General features: G+C 37.9%; 1 protein-coding gene across 1 annotated transcript in view; it reads right to left on the bottom strand.

The window, feature by feature from the left end:
- Window positions 1-625: 625 nt before the first annotated feature.
- The window catches only part of LOC107045253, a 24,995-nt gene continuing 8,510 nt past the window's right edge, over window positions 626-17,110 (bottom strand). Inside the window, exons 5-7 of the mRNA XM_015267444.1 lie at window positions 5,571-9,008; window positions 3,412-4,110; window positions 626-1,555 (exon numbers count right to left, since the gene is read on the bottom strand). Coding sequence (XP_015122930.1) covers window positions 1,359-1,555; window positions 3,412-4,110; window positions 5,571-9,008 — 4,334 coding nt within the window. The 3' untranslated portion in view covers window positions 626-1,358. The remainder of the gene's footprint in view (window positions 1,556-3,411; window positions 4,111-5,570; window positions 9,009-17,110) is intronic.

Raw genomic sequence — 17,110 nt, 5'->3', positions numbered from 1 at the left:
TTTTTTCCGTTTACGGCACTCGTGTGTTGGGCTAAATTACCCTAAATATGCCCATGGGGGCATGGAATGGCCGTCTTACAGTCTGGACTTAAATCGCTGCGATTTTTGCTTATGGGGTTTTCTCAAGGACAAGTGCTACGAGAAGCATCCGACGACGGTGGGAGAGTTGCAAGACGCAAATAGAGATGCTATATATCCGAGCTGTTGATAAAAATACAATACAGTGCATCTATACCAGTTTCGAACTCAGGATAGAGTTTTCTAGTACAAGTGATGGCGGACACTTGGAAGGAATTGTATTGTAATTTACCGAATGTTCCTTGTACAATAAAAAAAGAACAATTATTTACATTTTACTGTATCCAAGTTATTTGCAATTTACTTTGGTCACATGCTATGGGACACCCTGTATATTGAATTCAATGGCTGAGGGAAACTCTGGAGTATAAATGAATTTCCTTGGACAAATTCATTCAAAACCGTCCACAAACAGTTATCATCTTGGTCCCTTGTAAATCACTAACCAAATAATCATGCAATAAATCTATTCAAAACGCTTAACTGGATCAATCAATTTATCCATCTAACTAGAAGTAATCAAATAATGAACACCAGAATTGCGGTCTTTTTTTTATTGAAAAAAAGAGAAAAAAATTTGTTACAGAACAAAGAAATCAGGGAATTTATTCATTATATCTATCTCCAAGCACCTACTCTGAGAACAGCTGAAACAGTTCGAAGTGAGCATTCTAAAAAATTAGCCCGTCTGTTTCCATTCGAAGACAATGCAGTACGATCAATAACATTCCCAACGATTTTCATTTAATTCATCAATATCAGAAGTAATTAACTCTTTCTACCTATCAATACATACATACATACATTGTTTAGACCTAAAGCTTCTTGTATAAAATGCATCGTGCGGGGTCAACCGACTTGGAGGGGGAGGGGGATGAGGGCACAGTCCAGATAATGGACAAATTAACTTAATTTCATTTATTTTAGCAAACGTCAACGGCGATAACAGGCATGATGAGTTTGTCTTCTTCTCTCTCAATAATGCGTGTGAAATTCATCATTATTTTTTCAATTGATTTAGTGTTTCTCATTTAGCGAAGTATTTATATAAATAGAATAATCATTAGACGCTGCACGTCGTCGACAGAAGAATGACAGAGAAAAAAATTGTTAGATTCGAATGATTTCATAATTTTTCTCGATCTTCATTCGTACAAATAGAAAGAAATGATAAATGACAACCTACCAATTAGTGGCAGTATTCTTCAACGCAGTGTGAGTGTACAATTTCAGTGTTTGTCATTAATTTTTCCGTTATTCTTTTGGATTATTATGAAAATTTAATTAGCAGCGATAACAGCGGCCGCTGCTGATGATGAGGATTTTTTCTTGAGTACGATGTCCTTTAAGTTGAGATTGACCTTCTCTTTGCGTGGCGGTGGCACTGACTGCAGACAGAAACGCTTGAATGCCTCCAATTCACGCTCAGCGTCGTCCATTTCACCGTCCTCTATATCTTTTGGGGTGAATACGCTTTCTGGAAAAGACGAGCTCTGAATACTACGGATTGAGGGGAGGATATTCATCGATTGTTTTCAAGAATGATGAATTCTATTTTTTCGGTTTATATGATTTGTTGTTGGAGAGGTGGTTTGTTCGCCGAGTTCTTATTGTCTTGAATAATTAATTTCAGTTGCGACTTGTGTAATTATCTGGACTATGAGTGGGTTTGAGAGAGAACGTCAAAGTATGTTTCTTGATGATGAGAAGATCTTCCATGGAAAGACTTTCTCGAAATTCTCTCCTAAAAATACTCATCAGCATGATATAGTATATTTCTAACCACGGGAAGTAAAATAAAGGACCCTCAGCCGCGTGCTTACCAACCTCGCCTTCGGCTCGGCTGGGAATTGCACTGGCAGCTGAGGGTCCTTTATTTTACTTCCCGTGGTTAGAACGCGATTTTCCGTCTCGGCGTAGGCGCAAAGTCAGAGTTCCCTCCCGCGAAGCGGGAGGGAAATGTAACTTTGCGCCCGCCGGGACGGAAATTCTATTTTTCTTTCCATTCAATAGTGAAGTGGTAAAAGGAGATTGATCCGAAATGTAGTTACGAATATACTTGGAACGATAAGATTTAAAGAACAGTGTCAGAACATCTCTCGATTAATTGTCGTGAATCTCTAGACTTTTTCAAGAATTTGTAGATTACTTAGAAAATGTTTTCGGATGATGTATAAAAAGGGATTACAAAAAAATGGCCCTTTCGTTCGGTCACCTTAATTAATTTTTATTGGAATTCTATTAATTTTCAGCGAAATTCTTGTGCATGAATTCTCCGAGCTTTTCCCGCTGTATTTTTTTTATTTATAACTAAATAATCCAAGACGAAAAATTGTGAAAATCAGGCTCAAAAATTTTAACAGGAAAAATCTTAATCAGATAAGTTGTATATAGAAATTAACATCTACTGACTGTAGTATCAAATATGTCTATTAAAAGAAGGCATGGGAAGATTGCATTATTTTTCAATGCAAATTCGCAGAAAACCAATAGAATTTACTATAATATCCTAATTTGTTCAGTGAAAGTTCAATGGCAATAGAATTCAACCAATGCGTTAGGTTTTCAATTGAATTTTTTCATACGTGATCTAGTGCAGTTGAGCGAAAAATCTCAAGAGATTGTTTAGTAGACAATTCCAAGGTATGTATTATACATCTTTCTGTAAATCCTCCAAATATCCGGGAAATAATCCATACAAAACTCTCACCTTATCATGTCCCCCTCCACTTCTCTAGAGAACTAACCAAACTAATTAATGAATGTGTGATTCTTTCCGTTTCCATTCATCTAAAAATTTAGCAACCAACGTTCAACTCAAATTGGGAGTAATATTGAAGAACTCCACAAAACAAAAAATATATATATAGATATAATCAGTACAGGAAGAAATATAATCAGTAAGAATAAAAAATAGTTGTTCTGTTGTTGTTTCAAAAAATAAACATTACCAATTTATTAAGTATTCATTATTAAGACCTAATATCACAAAGAAGTATCCCTGCCACTGTTAAACAGTATATCAAGTATATCTCCATAGGTTCTGAGGTCACAGAGGTGAATTACAAGTAATGTAAGGTAAAGTAAATTAAATTAAGTACTGGATGAAGAGATGTTGCTACAAACAATGAGAGAGAAGAAAAATGTCGGAAAAATGAGGCTATTAAATGAAATAAAAATAAGTTCAGGTAAAAATCTAAAACTTTAGAAAACCTACATCCTAGTTCCAAGTATTTCTCTTAATATTTAATCAATTGATAACAGAGAGCTCAAGTGATCAAGTCCAGGGAAAGTGAATAAAAAATCTATTAATTTATATTATTTATTTCTCACCAACGAGATTCCAGTCATCGCCGCACTGTCTCGTACCATTCCCCTTTTTCTTCTTCTTCTTTCCTTTTCCACTAGTAGTTGCTTGACTCTGTTGTATATCTTCACATTTTACTGGATCTGGTGTTTTAACTTTAGTCAATGTAACACTGGTACCTTTCAAATTAATTCCATTCTCTGGTATCGGTTGTCCATTTGTTACTTTGCTTATTTGAATGTTAGCGAGACCCTGAATACCAGTATAATCTGGTGTCAAACGACTTCTTAATTCAGCGAGACTCGATGGTATAAGACCATTTGCACTTTTGCTTGCTGTTGGTGGCGATAATAGTGATGTTCTATTACCACTGGCCCCTGTCAAATCACCTTTTACGATAAAATCCGGTTTTGGTGGTGGTGTTAAGCCCGCGTTAATTGCTTGCTGTAGTGCTGGACTTCTTATCGTCACCATTCCATTCTCCGATACTTTTATTATTGCTGCCTGTTGAGTTGGCTCCATCTTCGGAGATGGAGCAAATGCTGGGTTCCGAATTGTGACCATGTTTGTAGCTGGATTGTGGAGGATCTTTGCCTGGTCAGTTTGGGAGTCGTTTGATGATTTATTCGAGGATTTTTGAGAGTTATTGGTAGCGTTTGATGAGTTGTTCTTCTTCTTTTTCTTCTTACCAGACGTCGTGTTGGGTTGAGGCTGCTGATTGGATCCTGTGGAAGAGAAGGAATCATTAATAAATAAGGACAATGTTATTTTCGATGGTTATGGTTCCAATGTTGTAGTAACAATTGTACTGTTGGACACTAATTTAAAAAACAACAGCAATGGGAAAAATTCCGCGATTGGTGCGGCGACAATGATGTAATTTCATCTAGATAAACATTTGCTGTTAGGTGTATTTCAAACTTGAATGATTCTAGCGACTTTTTTTAATCGGGAAACATTATTTTTTCTTTCGCAACGTTTTGGCAGGGCTCCGAGAATTCTGCGTCGTAGTTGAAAATTTCTCTATAAACTGACATTGTCATTTTTTTGTCGATTAATCAACTATCCACATAGTGATCACACTCAATTATGCTTAGCTTTTCATAGCTGTTTAGGCTTAACTTTGTAGGTTTGATATCTGTAAACTAGGGTAAACAGGCCAATTGCTGAACGGTTAAGGGAAATTCAAGATTCGTGGTAGGATCTACATTAAAAGAATCACCTAAATGGGGATATGATGGCTTCCATACTTTCAAGAATGTTTTAATTAGCAGAAAAAAATTATTTGAAGTGAAAATAACAAAATAAAGAATAATTAAATTAAGAAATAGTTGAATGCAGCCGCAAGCCCCTAATTTCTGGACGACTGGACCATATTTTTTTTGCTTATTAAATATCGATCAATAGAAAAAATAATTGATCACATGATTAAATACGAGTAGTATTATTGAAAAGTGAAATAACCAGTACAATTTTCATTTTATTTATGAAATATTTAATGCAAGGTGAAATCGTCCAGAAACTACCCCTCCCCCCCTCCAGAAATTGACCTGTTTACCCTATATTACACCATACTATTTTCGCAATTTTAGATGTTACAATGCAAGTAAACTCAGAATTCATAATAAAGTGATAGAAATAACGAATACTGAAGACATGATTCAACACATATTTTCGAAAAATATCAAGGCACTTTCCGTAGACCATAGAATTCACTTGAAAACGATTTCTTAAAAAATTCAGTTCACCTTGTAAAGATATTTACAACATTATGTGCAAATATACTTCAAGTCTTAATCTCCATTTCACTTCTAAATCGAAGAAAAATATATTGAAGAAATGAAACTCATCAACGGTCATTAATCTTCATTAATAAAAAATAATAATTCGGAATCTAATAAAATCACTTGGTGGCACAAAAGTTTCCAATATTTTCCACAAACTACCCAGACATAAAGAAATTCCAAATTCAACAATAACAAAATTAGTACTGACTCGATAGAACAGGATTCAAGGAAGATGTCATAAATATTTGGAATAAATTTTTTGTAACTCTCATTTCCCTCTGCAAAGAGGTATGCCACCGAAATTTTTCTACCTCGGCTACATTTCAAGGTGTTCCTCAAAAATTCAATTTGAGACTAAATAAATCATTAAAAACGTCCTTCTCAACCTCACAAGTTACCTTTTTCCGAGCCCTTGGGTAGCAGTTCCTGCTTCAGCTTGCCAGTGTCCACAACGATGACATTGCCTCCAGACTGTGACCCACCGTAGTTCGACTGTAGCCCAGTCATCGGAGCTGCAATAATCGTTGCCTGCTTCTGCTGTGCAGGCTTCTGCAACGGTGCCGACTTAATGGGAAGTGGCTTTGCTGGTGCATCGACTTTCGTTATCGTAATGCCAGGCGGTAATTTGAGATTCTCAATATTAATCTTGGAACTTGCGTCCTTGAGCTGACTTCCAAGCGATGACGTCAATCCTTGATTATTGCCATCTGTCCGAGGTTTCGAGGTAGCTTGATTACATTTCCCTTGATTCTTCTGATTATCCACCTTAACCGTTTGCTTATTATTGCCTGAATTATTGTTCTTCCCCTTTGAAGCTGCCTGCTGAGTGTTCTGATTAGTTTGAGCGTTCTTCTCCTGCTGCTGACCCTTTTTCTTCCCACAAGGGACTGAAGCCGTCTTCACATTCTGCTGACTAGTATTTACCGTTTTACTCTCGGTCAACGGTTGAGACTTGTTCTTTTTCTTTCCTGTGCTTTCCTGCTGTTGAGTCTTTCCCTTTACCTGTTGAGTATTCGTACTACTCAGCTGCTGAACCACCGGTTGCTTATTCTCCACATTATTCTTATTCTTCTTCGACTTTTTGTTCGAAACTTCGACGTTCTGTTGTTGCTGTTTTTTCTCCTCACTCTGTTTTCCACTATTCTTTAATTTTTCGTTTACTGGCTGCTGTTTAGAGTTCTTCGGATCATTTTTAGCAGGTTGAGATTTCTGATTCGGTTGATTCTGTTGGGTTTTTCCTTGCTGCTGCTGCTTCTGCTGATTAGTATTATTAAGGCTGTTATCCCCCCGTTTATTCTTCTTTTTCTTCTTCGTTCCAGAAGCCTGAGTCTCGACTTTGCACGGCTCCTTCGTCTGGCCATTCACCAAAGTAAACAAAACCTTGTCCTCAGCTGGAGTTTGACCCTTCAAGGTTATCGTCACTGTTGGCTCAGCCCCATTGGACTCCATGACTCTCTTGATGGTGACAATCTGCGGGGTTTCGACTTGTGCAGCTTGTTGCTTAGCTTTCTCCTCCTCCATGGCTCTCATTGCTCTTCGCAATTTCTTTCTTTCCTTCTTGGTAAGGGGAACCTCAGGCTCAGGCTCTGGCTCAGGCTCTGGTTCGGGAGGGGGTGGGGCTTTCTTCTTCCCTTTCGACTTTCCTTTAGTCTGCTGAGGATTTTCGTTATTACCTTTAGGATTCTGCTTCGATTTAGCAGTATTAGAGGATGTAGAAACGGTCTGGGGAATGGGATTTTGTTGTTGTTTCGTTTTAGAGTTCTCCTGTTTATTTTTTTTAGCAGGTTGTTGTTTCTGTGGCTGAGGCATCACAGCTGGCAATATTGATATTTCTGGTAGGTCTCTGTTATGCAAAAATTTCTGAGTCACGGGTTTCTGTGGATCCACCACTGTTATCGTTACCTCAGGAGTCTTCTTCTGGAGTTCAATCAGTTTCTGTCGTTCTTGCTCGTGTTTCTTCAATTTCATAACTTCCTCCAGTTTTTTCTGCCGCTGTCTAGCCTTTTTCTCACTTCGCTTATTATCCTTTTTGTTTTTACCAGGTTGACTACCCTCAATAAACTCCAATAGGGCATCGAGATCCCTCTGATCTCTTTGCTCAGGTAAATTGGTGGAAGCAACCGAAACAGGTGTATTTGACCTCGCTCCCGAGTGTATCGACATTGAATTATGATCAGAAGTTGCATTGGAAGATGGTACAGACTCAGCTGGACTCATAGGAGGACTACACCCAGCCTTACACTTCTTCGCCTTCTTCTTGGTCAATAACTGCCTCAGTCTCTCCCTCATCTCATTGTAATTACGACTGACAGGCGCTACCGAGGGTATACCATGACCAAACACCTCACAGTAGCAACAGTCACAATGTCTACTCGAATCCCTAGGTATTGAGCTACTAGTAGAACAGGAATCCTCGTTACTACTTCCTGAATCCGAGCAGTCGCCATCAGTCTGGCTGAACTCACTCGATGTGACTCGTTTTATGTGTTCCACGTCAGTCTGTTTCTGGCAAGAATGGTTACTATGAGTATTATGGTTCGTGTGACTATGGGGCCGATGAGTTGAGGGTAACGATTTAGAATTATCTGAGAGAGATGCATGAGAGTGCCCATGGGTGGGACATCTCTCGGAGTGTCCATGGTTATGAGGTGTCGATGGGGTCTGCGTCGTCGAATGCCTCGTCTGAGTCTGAATAGAAGCAGACTTGACGGTATTCGGTGGTTTGACAACTTCTACAATTTCCTTTGGAGGAATCAGACTCGAAGGACTCTCGGATTTCGACTTTTTCCTCCCACTGCGCACCCTGCTGTCCCGCAAACAGGGACACGCACTCTCGGGTAAGTGCCTCATGTACAACATGCAGAGACAGGGAGGAAAGGGAAGGAGACCCCTCCAGGATGAGCCCTGCCATTCTCCAAGGTGTCTGTAGATGCAGATGCAGCCCCTTCGCTTCTCCTCACTGGGTCTCTTCTCAGGTGGGTCTTCCACTTCGGGAGAAGTGGAGATTTTGCCGTTTGGTTGGAGGGTGGGGTGTGCACAGGCTCCTGTTTTTGTGCGTCCGTTGACGACAAGATAGGACACCCAGGAGGAGTCGTTGCATGTCGGACAATCTGTCTCGATTTGGGTGGCATGGTCGGTGGGTCGAGAGAGGACTAACCACGCTGCTACTTGGTAGCCAAAGTAGAAGCCTGGATCATCAATTGGACGCCCTTTCAATCTGTCATCCTCTTCGTCATCCAGGAAGAGGGTGTAGACCCCTAGATAACCCTGAGCCATGATCTGGTAGACCTGTTTACCCCAAGCATCGAGGATCTTTCGGACTAGGTCAATTACGAGCGTATCCTCGATCACTTCGAGCTCTTTGTCAAATAGCGCACCCCGCAGGAACTCTTCCAGGCCTACACCTGGAACGTCCAGGGTTCGAGACTTGTCCACTTTCTCAATTTCACTCACTGTACACAGAGTCCAGTCTCGTTTACCAATTTTTCGATTCCTCATTATTTCAGCCACTTGTTCAGCGGAATATTTGTCGATCAGGTGTTCTTTTTCGGGCCAAAGACCTGCTATCCCCATCATTTCATCCACGAAAGCCAGGTAGCGCTTCAGGAGGACTTCGAAACCCTTTCCCTTCCGGGGCTTGCGAAGCTGACCGACTACTGAGGGGAGAATGTCGCGGATTGTTGGCTCGTAGAAGTAGATGTAATTTTGGTAGAGCTTTTTGTTGAAGAACTCCCAAGTGAGGTTGAACTTATTCAGGTGACGCTCTTCCAGGGGCTTTATCAGCTCGGAGACCTGGACTGCTGTGGCGATCAGGATGTCGTAGCCGTTCAACAGTCCTGGAGGGAGGAGAACGAGAAATTGGAATTAGATGTAGAATGGTAAAGGGTTATCTCAATATTTTTGCTTCCGAATAGAAGCTTTGCAATCGCACAAATTTAACTTTCCAATTTTTTTAGTTAGGGTAACTAAATGTGCGCTAAGAAGTTCAGATATGCGATTTTTAGATGGTGTCTGTTAGCATGCATATGTGTATGTATGTGGTCTTTTTTCTTCATGTTTTTTTCTTGATATTTTCTCAAAACGGATCGATCGAATTTCATGAATTTTTTCATGAATATAAACTTTACTAAGGTCTATTAATTGACACCAATAAAATTTTTATTTTTGATCAAGATTTGAAAAAATTAATATTTCTTCAATCAATTTATTCATTGTTTCAGCTTACATAGCTTTTTACAACGGAGATAAGAGTCTGACAGTCGAATTAACAATATACACTCCATATCAATGTTTTCTTGACGATGACAAACGTACAGAATAAAAATATGCCTTCATGTACAGAATAAAAATACTGATTTAATATAATTGGAATGTGTTAACAGGTAGATTAAAAATTCACTTGCTGGCATAACATGGACATTTTAACAACAAGTCAACAGTGCCACATTTGACTGATTTTGGAGAGAAAGAAATGTAACCCCATAACATCCTCTTTACTACTTGCGTTTAGCAAGTTTCGGATCATATCGGCGGAATTGTCGAGCTGCTTAATTTTCGATAACAACTTCGTTCTGCTCTCGTGGAACTTAATACAGTTGGTTATCACGTGGAATAAATCATTGTTTGTGGGTTGAGAGCAGTTCGGGCAGTACACATCATCCTCAAATCTTAGTATTTTCCTATCAATAATAATTCGCGGGTAGTGTAGTGTTAGCAGACGACATTGCGCAGTTGATTGTAATATTTTTATGGGGAGATTTAGGTCGAGATATGGCTGTCTGTGTGGCTTCAATTCTACATACGGAAATACAGGAAGAGAGGAATTTTCAAGTCTCTGACGATCGAGGTCTCTCAGATGGGTTTTATACTGATCTAGGATACTTGCAATGTTGTCCAGCAATATTCCCTCCCTACAGAGGCTGACTATCCCCGCGGGGAAATGCGGTTTTATTTTAACATCCAGTTGGGAGCACCAGTTCTATTTCGTTTTGATCTTTGGATTTGAAGAGAGATGTATTAATTTATTCAGACATAATTTAGGTAGTCTATTGGCGTCCATTGAAATGATCTTGGATAGCCAACCTAGACTTCGTTTAATTACGTCGTACTCAATTGAAATAGCGCCGATTTCGAAGCGCACTGCATAGTCGGGGCAATACTTCGGTAGATTCAGGAGTTTTTTGTAGTAAAAGGATTGTAGTTTACTTATGTCGTCAAGGTGTCTTAAGCCCCATACTTCAACGCCGTAAAATAAAACACTTGCGGCAAGCGCTTTGAATAAGTGTTCCTTCGTAGTCCATGAGTCAGAGACCGATACAGAATGTTGAGGATGGATTTAATAGCACCATGTGTGGATGCCTTGGCTTTATTTAATTGAGGGGTAAACAGGCCAGATTTGTAAAATATACAGCCTAGATAGCAAAATTCATCAACAATCTCTAGGGTCTCACCCTCACATAAGAAATTTAAGTTTTTCGGGGTTCTACCCTTGTGCATAATTAATATTTTCGATTTCGATATGTTCATTTTTAAGTGGTTGCGTTCAAAGTAAGAGGATGCAATTTTTATTTTCATTTTCGTGTCTGGGGGACTTTCCGCAAAAATAACCAAGTCATCTGCATAGGCAATGCAGATGACTTCGTTTCTATGATCAATCGAGAGGCCCCTGGCATTGTTATCTCGTAAATACTGCTCAAAATCGGCTATGAAAAGGGAAAAGAGGAGTGGGCTGAGGATTTCTCCTTGCAGCACTCCTTCGGTGATATCCACAGGATGGGAAAGTCCCGTGCTGGTACGGACTGAGAGTTTAGCTCGCTCGTAGAGACTCTTACAAATGTTAATGAACTTGGTACTTATGCCTAGTACTCTGAGCTTTTTCCATAGCAAAACATGAGCTACCGAATCGAATGCTCTTTGAAAATCAATAAATAGTGCGAAAATTTTCCTACCAGGCTGACTCAGGTGAATTTGAACTAAGGCGGAGAGGACGAAAATATTATCCAGACAACCCCTTTTTTTCCTGAACCCATTCTGAAACTCCGGTAGTTTAGAATTGTTCTCGGCCCACTTAATTAGTCTGTTCTGGAGGATTTGAGTAAATATTTTTGTAATGGAATTTACCAGTGATATACATCTGTAGTTAGATGGGTCATCAATGTCGCCTTTTTTGTGGATCATTGAAACGTTTAGTATCGTCCACTCCTCGGGTACCCTTTCCTGATCAAGGATCTCATTGAAGAAATCTTCTAAAAATAGAATCCAGTTATCTGGTAGATATTTAAAGAATTCATTACTTATTCCATCCGGTCCCGGAGATTTTCCCTTTTTGCAATTGCTTAGGCTCAATAGGATTTCTTCACAGGAGATGCGTTGATCAAGTTCGGGGACTCCTATTCCAATAGATAAAGGGCTACTTATACTGCGTAGAGGGAGCAGTTCCAAAAAATATTTCTGCCATGCCTCAGGGGTGATACAATTTTTTTTGTAGGTTTTAGGCCTGAGTCGGTTCACTGCAAGCCAAAATTGCTGATTATTTCGAGAACTTCTAATCGCTAGTGTGATATCTTCAACGAATTTTTGTTCTTTGCATTTGATTAGGTCGGCGTATTCTTCCTTAGCTCGTTCATATTCGTCTATCTCGATACAATTAGTGAAATTTGATTTTTTACATATTCTCAAGTGTTTACGAACCCCCCGCCTAGCCAGAGCGCACTCAACGTCATCCCAGGGTTTTTTGAAGTTAAAGTTGTTAAGATGACTCTTTTTAATCAATCCATTGTTCGTAGCTACATTTTCTATAGAGTGTATAAGGATTCGATTCATCTCATCAACGTCTTTGGGTTCTAATATACGAATGTCCTGATTAATAAGCATTTGCTCGATGTAGCGATCTTTCAAGGAATCAACCCAGATGTATTTGTTTACAGAGGGAGTGGGGGATTCGGTATTGCAGATGTAGGAATTTAAAGTTATCGGGAAGTTAATCGGGAAGTGATCAGAGCGTGTTGGGAAATCCATAACTTGAAAATTTTTGATAATATTAATATAGAACCAATTACATAAGCCATAATCAATCGTACTGAAAACTTTTTTATCCTTAAGATTTTTATTTTTTCTATGAAAAGTGAATTGACCTGGCGTATCCCCTGGAAATCTCCCATTTAGTATGATTAGGTTCGACTTTATTGCAAATTCAAGTAAACTTCTTCCCCTTGTATCCGGTGTCTTATCTAACATATCACGCTCTCGGGAGATGTTGTCAGTTTCGATGAACAAACTACTTTCCAGGCAATTAGAATTACCGACCTTAGAGTTGAGATCGCCAACAATAAAGGTCGCAGAGAGAGGATTTCGCAAATGTATCAGCTCTAAGACATTTTTCAGGGAAGATAAGGACGTTTCAATTTTATTTTCATGGGAGAAATAGCATAAGAGGACATTAAAGATGAGATTAGGACTGATTATTTCGGCAGCAATAATTTCGAATTCATTGTACAAAATATGATACTTATAGTAGTTTTTGTGAAGAGCTAGAAGAAGACCTCCTGGGGGATGACCTTTCTTGTTGGTTTCTCTCGCGTTGTGGAAGATGAGATGATAGTCAGCAAGCCAGGCAGGAGCGGGGTTCAACGGTGTTTTCAACCAGGTTTCGGTGAAGCCCAGTATATCTGACTTTTGGATGTGTGGTGGTATTTCCCAGTTGTTGTTATTGAAGCCATGTATATTCCAGGCAATAATACGGATATCACTGTCCTCTCGCACATCCGTTTGTCGATTACCAAGGCCCTGATTGTGGGAGCAGGATGGAGTAATGTTCTTCTCCCACTCTTTTCGTTGCTACTTCCGAGGAGCTCCCGATTTTGAGGAATTCATCATACTGCGGGTGCGAGGGATCCCTTGATTGGACTGACTTTGGGATGACTGTAGAGTGAGAGAGGTATTAGACGTGAAATTTAGTTTACCTCCTCGAGATTGTTTCTTATTATTGCCTCCCGTGGTGTTTTTGCTGGGGGTCGATACACTCGATTCAGCGTTCGAAGGTGAGCTGAGTAATGTTGATATCTCGGTAGCCAGAGTATCTGATCGCTTTGAGGCCATTCGTAAATATTTTTGAATTTCAGGGTCTGTACAATTCTCAAGTAGAGAGGCCAGCTCCTCATCACTCACTGGTTTTTCGTCGATCAAGATTTCATTGCCCTTTATCTTTGCTTCAGTGCCACTTTTCCTCAACTCGAAACGAATTTTCAATAACGTTTTGTTTCGCGCTTTCTTCAACACTTAAATCATTGTCTATGGTAATATTTTGTTCCCTCAGTTTATGTGCACACTTGAAAAACTCTTTTTTCCACCGTGGGGCTATCAGTTTCACTAGAATTGGTCTGTTTCTGTTCTGTACGGGCTTGCCAAGTCGAAAGGCAGCCACAATGCACACATCAGGTGCATTGATCCCCACATTTTGAATTATCGAAATCACTGTTTCACGAGTGTTTGTATTATTATCACTGACATCAGGCACTTTATACAGAATCAGATTGCAAGCGCGATTATCACGTTCGAGTTTAGCCAGTTTAGAAGCGTTGGCCTTAGAGAGTTTATTTGTTGATGCTTGATTAACTTCCATGGTTTTCTGATCTTTTTTTAATGTTCTCATTTCGGCCATCATTTCTGTATGGTTTTTATTCATGTCTTTAACTTCCTCCCTGAGTTCTGACAGGGTTTTTGCAATGTCACACAGATTGGGTTTCACAGGGGTCATAATTTGAAACACTATAAAGCTTTATATAAAAAAAAAAAAAAACGACGATAAGAAAAACACATTCGGAGGGCTAATCACAAATCCGAACTGTTCTATAATCTATATGATTGCTGAGTCAAATAATGACAGGTTTTTAGAAATAGTGAGTTGGAAACAGGGACAGACGTGGCAGAGCCGGAACGACAACAAAACACGTTTGCCCTGGTCGACTGTCAACTCGAGACTCAAAAAATTAATATTTTCCAAAAATAGATTTTTCAACAAAAAATTCAAAAAATTATCATCAAAATAGGATTAACCATAGCTCAAAAAATCGATAACAATAACCCCTTCATTCTATCGGAATATGATAGGGGTCGCACAATTTGTTGTTGAGTTACAGCACATTGCTTATGCAGTTTGAAAGAGAAAATCGATCAATAATTACCTAATAATAATCCGATAAAATGTTTCATCGCCGATTTGAATTCTTTGCTATTTTTTTATGTATTCTATGAAAATGTGAGGATAGGAATTGAAATTATTGGGTATTGGTTCATTATCGGAATAAATATGTCAATTTTTAAATTTTCCCTAAACTTTGAAAAATTAAACATTCTGTTTTTGTGTTGATCTCGTTTCTCTTCCTCTTTTCACTTTCTTCCGTCAGAATTAAATAATAGAAATAAAATACGTTGGCTTTTCTTCATTACGAAAAAAAAAAAAACGTTTTGAAATTTTCAAGGTTGAAAAATCGATTTTTTAAATTTATTTCTGATTTTCCTTTTCTACATTTTCCGTATTTCCTGTTTCTGTAAACGGAATACGATGACAGAAATAAAAAATGTTAATCTCCCTTCATTTTTTAAGAAGAAAACAGCAAGTTGAAAAACTTAGACAATAAAATTAAGACAGAAAAATCAATTTTTTCATTTTATTGATACTGATTGATAATGATCGATCTATCTTTGCAATTTCCTTCTTCGGTTCCATTGAAATGAGATCAAAGGGATGTAAAATGTTCATATTCGTTCACATTTTGAGATCATTGGTACTAATTAATTTAAAGAAAAAGAAAGAAATGAAAAATTTTAGGTATGATTATCGAAAATTGTTTGTCGATTTGTATTCTCACGTGATTTACGGAGAATTTCTCTTCATTCAATGTTGTAACTTGTGAATTAAGGAACAAAAATATACATAATAACAATAGGAATGAATAAAATTGAATTAATCTAATTGTGAAGACGGAAATGGAAAGAAAATAAAATAAAATAACATAATATAAATCAATGTAAAGACGGGCGCGAAGCGCCCGTTCGCTAGTAGTAATTACATGAGGGCTTGAAAAGTACAATAGCTTCGTAATCAAGTTGAAAACGGTGAGACAGCAACAGTGTTTATCCAGTTACACAATACCGTCATGACCTTTTTATGTAAAAAAATTGCTATCTCTATTAAATTCAGGTGCCAGTCTATTATGTTGAATACTTATTCATATTGGTTCATGGTCTCGACCAACTTCTGACGGAACGTGGGTTAAACTCTGGCTAAATCCTGAATAAACCCTGATTAAATACCGGCTATACACTGATTAACCTTAACTGAATGTAGAGTTATTTGAGGGAACGAAATAACTGAAATTTTGATGACATTTCAATTGATAATAGTACTACGATATGAAAAAATAGAAGAAGAGAATAGTAAAATAATAATTGACAAGAAGAGAACCCATTCGGAAGAAAATTACTAATTTATTAGCAACAATTATTATACTCATTTATAAAAAAAATAGCACTGTCCACTTGTTTTATTCTGATATCATTCCTCTTTAAGTGAATCGCATAATTAGTCACAATTTCAACTTGACGCGCATGGACAATGACAATTAGATCATCCTAAACTGTAAGAAAAGTATCCTCAAGATTTCTAATAACGACTCATCTACATGTAATTTTCATATTTGTGGGCGTTCCCTTGCAAAGAACGACCCTTTCGATTCTAATTTGCGAGATATTAACGTTTTTATCCCCCCAACTCCCATTTAAACAAATGTTTAATCATTTTTTTATTTTCTCTGCGACATTATTTTTTCATACTATCGAGGTCATTTTTGGGTCAAAATGGGTGAAATTTTATCAATAATATCGGAGTATTCATAACCCTATATCATCAATTGGGTCCTTTTCATGCGGACGTCGGCCTATCTTGTTATTGACCAATCAGTATATTTCTAGGATATCTGAAAGAAATCCAATTTTCAGATCCATACGTTCAAACCCTGGTCGGGTAGAATGGTGAGATCTATTTTTAAAATTTTTAAAGTCTTGATCATCATCGCAATATACTCAATCGAGTCGGTGTAAAATAACAATAAAAAAAAAGAATCCATACGAGAACGAAAGTAATTGGGAATTATGAAAATTCAGACAACAATTGTACTGAATCCTCAATATATTCAAAATTCAGTTGAATGTAATTTTCCATTTTTTCAATGCCTTTGAAAATTTAAATTATCAACGATCCATACTTTTCTCATTGCCGAGAGGCAGATTCTTTGGAGTATTTTGGTTGAATTGGTTCTGGTATCAATTGATCTTATGCAGCAACTTCAAAACTCTCTATAAATAGTGTTATGGACTAACACCATCTATAGATAATTGTATTCTTCGCAAAGGATTACAGTTAATTGTGGCCTCTTTCAACTACCACAAGTGATTAGAGTATTATCAAGGGGCTGTCGTTGTAGAGAATTCTTTACTCAACATGACACCCCTTGGTGTTATTTTTCCAGTACCCCTCATTTACGAAATAATAATTGGCACGTTAGCGAAGACGTAGTTGAACTCTCATTATGTGATCGTTATATCAATTAGGACTGATTTAAGGACTAATTTCATATGAAATGATCGCAAAATCTTTTTTTATGCAGAATTGTCACATTTATCAAGAAAGTTCATTGATACTTTCACCTGATGCAATACGTTTCTGGGATATATTTTCATTATTAATAAACATTTACATTTTGACTTTTTTCTATTATGCCAAGTGTCTAATTATTTCGGTTACGGGTAATTTTAGGAGCAATTATCAAGGAACTCTTTTTCCAAAGAATTTTTTAATCCACAAGAAGAGACCACTGGACATTTTCTTCCAACATTATTCGTTTTTGCTTCCGCACATATGAAAAAATCGTATAGAAAT

The sequence above is a fragment of the Diachasma alloeum genome, unplaced genomic scaffold (assembly GCF_001412515.2).
Source record: "Diachasma alloeum isolate Michigan unplaced genomic scaffold, Dall2.0 Dall_scaffold_00900, whole genome shotgun sequence".
Classification (NCBI taxonomy): domain Eukaryota; kingdom Metazoa; phylum Arthropoda; class Insecta; order Hymenoptera; family Braconidae; genus Diachasma; species Diachasma alloeum.
This window is presented reverse-complemented; position numbering and strand designations above follow the sequence as displayed.